The 6,702-nt window shown below is 38.4% G+C and overlaps 1 protein-coding gene across 1 annotated transcript; it reads right to left on the bottom strand.

The window, feature by feature from the left end:
- Window positions 1-2,373: 2,373 nt before the first annotated feature.
- LOC117756301 (histone H2B-like) lies at window positions 2,374-2,780 on the bottom strand. The gene has a single exon (XM_034576730.1). The coding sequence runs from the start codon at window positions 2,746-2,748 to the stop codon at window positions 2,374-2,376; it is 375 nt and encodes a 124-aa protein (XP_034432621.1). The 5' UTR covers window positions 2,749-2,780.
- Window positions 2,781-6,702: the final 3,922 nt, after the last annotated feature.

The following is a 6,702-nucleotide window of genomic DNA, read 5'->3' as shown; positions in this document are numbered from 1 at the left end:
TCTCTAAATTATTTTAAAACATGATCCACCCAACATGTACATAAATACAACACTCTTGCTGCCTCCAACAATCATATCCACATTTACACTACCCTTAATCATGTGGATATGGAACTTTCCCTATCTCCCAAATTGGTAAAGTATTATGTACTATGTGACTGTCCAGAAAGAGGATTCTTTCTTTCAGAACAACCCCAATGTAACCCTAACATGTCTATTTAACCAAGTCTCTGAAATAACAATACTGAATAAATAGATCTCCTTCCATGACTTTCAAGATGATGTTTTTCAGTATAAATCACTTAAAGTACTGCATGATACAAACTTTTTTTTAAGTCGTGCTGAAAACATGAAATTAAGATTTGAAGAGAGATCATTTCCAGGCCTTGGTTTTCGGGTCCATTCATGATATAGACGAGAGTTTAACTAAATAAGAGAAGATGCTGCAACAACCTTATTTGATTCCACACAGAATGACTCATTTTGTCTGTCACTCTCCTCCCTGATTCAAACTACTGATTATTGTGATGTAAATTTGAACTTCAGACTTCATATTGATTAAATATTTTCATTGAAATATCTTTAACCACTCTAATACTAACGCTGTGTCCCTGCTTAGGTGTGTTCACACATATACTTTGGGTTAACGTTAAAACCAGGTCTGACAAAGGCTGCAAATTTTCAAAATATATTATCAACTGAAAATTGGATACATTGTATCAGGACAGAACTGTTCGTTGTGTTTAGGTGCTGCACTTCAACAATTTGTTGCTCTGAAGGGATGTTGTGGAGCAGAGCGCAGCTGCTTTACGCTTCAAGTCAGAATAAACCCATAGGGGAGAAAGGAGTAAGTCGAAGAGGAAAGGAGCCAAGAGCCCCAAGAAAGTGGCGAAAAAGTCTCCTGCTGCCAAGAAAGCCCCCGCGAAGAAGGTCGCCAAACCCAAAGGGAAGAGGACATCAGCCAAGAAGAAGTGAGATGTCCTCACTGTGAAAGATGTCCATCCTGGTAAAAGGCTCTTTTAAGAGCCACACACGTCTATCCACAAAGAGCTGCTTCCTCATCAATCATCACCACTGTCAATAAATATGAAGAGAAAGAGTTCTTAACTAAAGGGAGTCAAGTTATATAGAAATATATTAAATATGTATCTCTTACAATGTCAAGATTTAGAAGTTATTTCACAGCAACAGTAAAATAAAACATATTTAGAGAAGCAGACTACTACTGACACACACACACACCATGTAACAGGATGTGCAACGATTTCAGCTTTACATCATATACTATACTTCTTTAAAGAGTGTTCCTTTGTTCAAATTTGTTTTGTAGAATCACATTAATTCTCTTACTATGGATTTATCGTAGCTTCCTCTTGTCTTTAATTGCTAAATATATATATATATATATATATATATATATATACACACATACATACACACACAAGCATGAGAACGAGTAAAGTAATGAAGTTGTGGGTGAGCTGCTTAGAAAAATGACAATTCCATCTTCACATCACATGTTTATACTGTAGTAACATCAGGCAGCCAATAGATAGTGCCGCTCTCCAAATATGTGAACCGGAACCACGTCCACTACCAGATGAACTCTCCGACATGTCCTGAGTTTATTTCCAATCATAATCACTCCTTTGTATATAAACCTCTCTATCACTATACTCACAAGTATTTCTAACCATGACAAAGGCCCTGCTTAAATGTGTACACACAGTTGGAGCAAAAGACAAAACCACGTCTGAAAAAGTGTATACCTTGTTTCAGGACCATGGACAGAGCTGTTCACATTACATTTCATGTAGCTAACGCTTTTAACCAAAGCGACTTTCAATAAGTGCATTCAACCATGAGGGCACAAAGCCAGAACCACCAGAATAAAGAAAGTACAATTTTCTTCAAGAAAGCCAAACTACAAAGTGCTATAAGTAAGTGACATTTAAGTGATACTAAATTGTTAGGTTAAACTTTTATTCAAAGTTTAGGTGAGCTGCTCTGAATGGATGGTGTGGAGCTTATGTGGACTAATGATATATGGGTATGTTGTTAACACTAAAGACAAATCAATAACCATTAGCAGTCTCAATACACAAGTGTATTACAGCACTATACAAATAAACCAGTAATTATATTATTTGTAATATATTGTGCCTGTGGACACGAGACAAGAACATTTTCAATATGAACCCTAATTATTTAATTCAACCATGATCTAATAAACCACAGTTATAGTATTAGTTTAAAGTGGCTGTTTTAATATTGATGGACATGTCGTTAGAGTCAGGACAGTTTGTCTCCATAGAGAAAGTGTGTGGCTCTTAGAAGAGCCGTTGCTTTGATGTGATGTCTCCTTAGAGTCGTTTACTTGGAGCTGGTGTACTTGGTCACGGCCTTGGTGCCCTCAGACACGGCGTGTTTAGCCAGCTCCCCGGGCAGCAGCAGGCGGACGGCGGTCTGAATCTCCCTGGAGGTGATGGTGGCGCGTTTGTTGTAATGAGCCAGACGAGAGGCCTCACCGGCGATGCGCTCGAAGATGTCGCTCACGAAGCAGTTCATGATGCCCATGGCCTTGGAGGAGATCCCAGTGTCGGGGTGGACCTGCTTCAGCACCTTGTACACGTAGATGGCGTAGCTCTCCTTCCTGGACTTTCTCCTCTTCTTTCCGCCCTTACCGGGGGCCTTCGCCACCGCTTTCTTGGAGCCCTTCTTGGGCGCAGGCTTCGCTGGTTCAGGCATCGTCACGATATTAGTCGTTTAAACGTATAAAAGAAGTCAGTGGCCAGGCTGTATTTAAACACATGACATGTAAATAATACTGTGCCGTTCCCTCTCTGTCATTGGCTGAATGTTGAGCGTCAGTGTAACAGCACGTGGGACCTCAACTGGAACATTTGGGGGGTTAAGAAATGCAAGATGTCTGAAAGTATATATGTTATTATTATTCATGTTAGTATCACATAAGTATCATTTAAAACAAACTGAACTAAAGCAACCTGATAAATACACAGCTCTAAATGTTAAGGGAACACTTAATGGTCACAGTAGGCTTTTGGTGAAAAATTGAAATATTGGGACAATGGACCTGAAAGATCAAAGCCCAATTCATATGGATCTAGCTATAGGACCACAACCTGGAGACTGAACATCGGGATATTAAATAAAAAACAGCAAAAAACCCATACAAGATAATTTTGGGATGAAAGTGGGGAAGTGTCTTCTCCAATACTTTGCCATGGGTGTAAAGTGGTCCTGTGGGGGAAATTATAGGTTACAACTCTCATTTAAAAAAACAGAGAAAATACAAATGGAGCAATTACAGTCCGATTAAAAAAAAAATTATGTCCAAAAACCAAATCCATGAATGAAAATGGAAATAGATAAGAAAAATAACAAACTACATGAGATCTATTCTAATGATATTTAAAAAAGCAGTTTTTTCTCCAAACAATGGATGGAAGAATTGTTTTATCCGATAAAATTACCTAAGATGAAGGAAGAACAAAACAAGCTCCGAATTAGTGAAATCAAAAATGAAGAAATCAAAAGTGTAATATGTAATTTGAAACCCAATAAAGCAGCAGGACCAGATGGTTTTCCATCTGAGTGGTACAAGGAAATGAAGGGTTTGTTGATCCCGACAGTGAAAGCCACATATAATCAACAATACCCAATGACTCTGGATCAGGAGGAAAGAATCCAACCGGGCCCCAAGATGCTAGTGACATGGACCCAGGTCTGTTCAACCTGTGGCAGGCCTGCCTTAGAAGAGGGTGTCTTGTGAATTAATGCTGAAACACCTGATGATGCTAAGATACACAACTAACAATATGTCCCTAACATCCGCTAACATCAACTGGTGGTAGACATTAATTTAGCTTGGTTTCAGGTTACAACTAACTTAGATCTTAGCCAGACCATAAGCTCAGACTTCACCTACGAGTAAACATTCCAAAAGACTTATAAGACCTGAGTGTAACTTTAAATGTTAAGCAGTTAAGTCAGAAAATACAAGCTGATATTAAAAGGGATAGTTCACCCAAAACACAAGTTGGATGTATCCTATAAAAGAAGATCTAACCAGGGACTCTCTACATACTGTACTTTTTAATAATTAGATGACACTGAGCAATTTCGTGTGACTCAAAGGAGTACGTGGGCTAATTAATAGCAATTCTTTGAGATTTCTTAAAGTCCGCCACTATATCAATAATTTTATCACAGAGAGTAAAAAGGCGTTTGAAAATACCCTATTAAACCTATTTATAATGCATATAGGGCCGAGTCTGGGCTTAAAGACATCTCAAGACTCTTTGAAGGACTTCAGGATATGAAACAACAAGCACCATCTAAAATCACTACCATTTGTTCTGGGCTTTTCCAAATGTAAATTCTTTCTGGCACTAAATTCTGAAAAAACTCCTGAGTGTAGCTGCAAGAAAATCCATCACAAAGAAATGGTTAAAGCCACATTCCCATCAGTAAGGGTTTATTATGATATCATCAATGGCATTAAACTTAATGGAAGGTGTATTGGCCATTTTACTTCACTCCACGTTTCAATAGGCCACTTAATGTCAGCCTGCAGAGTGATAATCAAGTTTGACTCGTGTCCAACAGATATACTTCTGGCCTGGTTTTGAAAACCCAACGTCAACACACTTCAACCGGAGGCCAGGAAAAACTTGAAAGGGTTTATTTGCACGGTTCCAGCAAATGGCTTTTAAAAACACCTTATCTCTGTCCATTACCGACTTGGTGATGCGTAAAGTCCAAGTATCCGTAACATGTCCATCGTCACACTGCCCGTTGCAGGTCGCATTATCATATATCACAGTGTCACTGTCAAGAACTTGTGTTGATCCACTCCTTCGCAGACTTCGCACACCAGATGATATCAATGACCAATATATAACTACGCATGTGCACTAACCTGCACTACAGGCTCCACAACTGTCGCAAACAACAAGCCGCAAACACCCAAAGCAGAATATAAATAAATACCAGCAGACACACACTACAACATATATTTTAACTGTATAAAAATAAAGCTATAAACTTGGATAACTTCAGAACATGTCAAATCAACATGTTTTTCCAACCTTTGCCCTGCTTTGGTGTGTTCACACCTATACTTGGAGCTAAAGTTGAAACCAGGTCTGACAAAGGCTACAAATTTTAAACTGATACATTTGATACATTGTATCAGGACCATGGAAAGAGCTGTTTTTCATGTTTAGGTGCTGCACTTCAACAATTTTATTTAGGTTTGATCTGGTGTTTGCATGTGGTCGATTGTTTCTGTTGCGTTCGATGATGGAACCTGTTGACTTTTTGTCATTAAATGAAAGAGAAATGTTCCCCAATATTGATTTGATCATCACTTGAAGTGAATATTGAGTAAAATTGACAAATTCAACATGGACATGAAATGTAGCCCTAATTATAGAATGACTCCCCAACATCCTCAGCATGAAACGTCAAGGCTCTGATTGGAAGTCTGGCTCAACTTCACCATGAGCCTCGTCCATCAGCGGTGTGTTTGCTGCCTGCACAATAACTTGACTTTATTACAAAGGGATCATGTGCCTGTAATGCCACTGTTACAATTATGTGTCACTTGTTTATAAGGGCTCCAAGTTTGTCTTTCAAAACAATTGGAATGTTTTACTAAAGGCACCTTTTTAAATAACTTAAACTGTTTGATAAATGTTTGCACTGAGTAGTTCAGTTTCTCAGAAAAAGCAAGGTCATCTCAGGTTCTTAAAGTTTACACATGTATTTTAGAACTCAACTCAGTTAAAATAAACATTTTATTTCATTGCAGCTCTGACTCTGGTTCCATTCAACAGGTGAAGTGAAAGTTGTAATATTAATGAATATTAGATTAATAGCAAGCCGGGTCTTAGCCTGCATACTTTCCAATGTGTATTATTTGCAAAGCTACTAATGGTACAAATAATTTACTGTAAACTCTTTAGTATATAGTATTGTGAAATACTAACTGTTTGCTGTTCAATTAATGTTGTAAAACTAAAATACAGTTAAATGTTGTTTAAACCTGTAAAAATAGTTATTGTACGATGCTGTAGTTACTTTACATAAATTATTTGTATTTGAAAATAATTGAATAGTAACTTTATTTTCCAGATAATTACTGTAAATTCTGCAGTCAGTTATTTACAGTGTATTATATGTATGAACAGTCAGTAACTAGTGAGAGAAGCGGAGGAGTTTTGTCTTGAGTGCAGTGAAGTGGCTCTTAAAAGAGCCGTTGTTATCGTCAGTGGAGCAGCAGCAGTTTAAGCTCTCTCTCCGCGGATGCGGCGGGCCAGCTGTATGTCCTTGGGCATGATGGTAACCCTCTTGGCGTGGATGGCGCACAGGTTGGTGTCCTCAAACAGGCCGACCAGGTAAGCCTCGCTGGCCACCTTTTAATTGAAAAATATTTAAAACAACTGACAGCAAATTACGTTCAGATTCCATTAAACAGCGAAGTTACAGAGCCGAGTCATTAACAGTTTTTAATAATATCTTCTAACACTGTGCGTGTATCACCAAATCACTGCAGTGAACGGGACTGTGCCATCAGGCGCACAGAGCGCACTGGAGATCACTTACATGAAATGAATAAAAAACATTCACTTTCCAAATAATATCCCAGAGTGGAGGTTAGGATCCACTGATGTGAGG

This window comes from Hippoglossus hippoglossus, chromosome 22 (genome assembly GCF_009819705.1).
Source record: "Hippoglossus hippoglossus isolate fHipHip1 chromosome 22, fHipHip1.pri, whole genome shotgun sequence".
In the NCBI taxonomy this organism is placed as follows: Eukaryota; Metazoa; Chordata; class Actinopteri; order Pleuronectiformes; family Pleuronectidae; genus Hippoglossus; species Hippoglossus hippoglossus.
The sequence above is the reverse complement of the archived record's forward strand: the minus strand, read 5'-3'. Positions and strand labels throughout refer to the sequence as shown.

Bases quoted from the DNA above. Each gene is read 5' to 3' on its own strand.
- LOC117756301 (XM_034576730.1), bottom strand. From the start codon at position 2,748: ATGCCTGAACCAGCGAAGCCTGCGCCCAAGAAGGGCTCCAAGAAAGCG.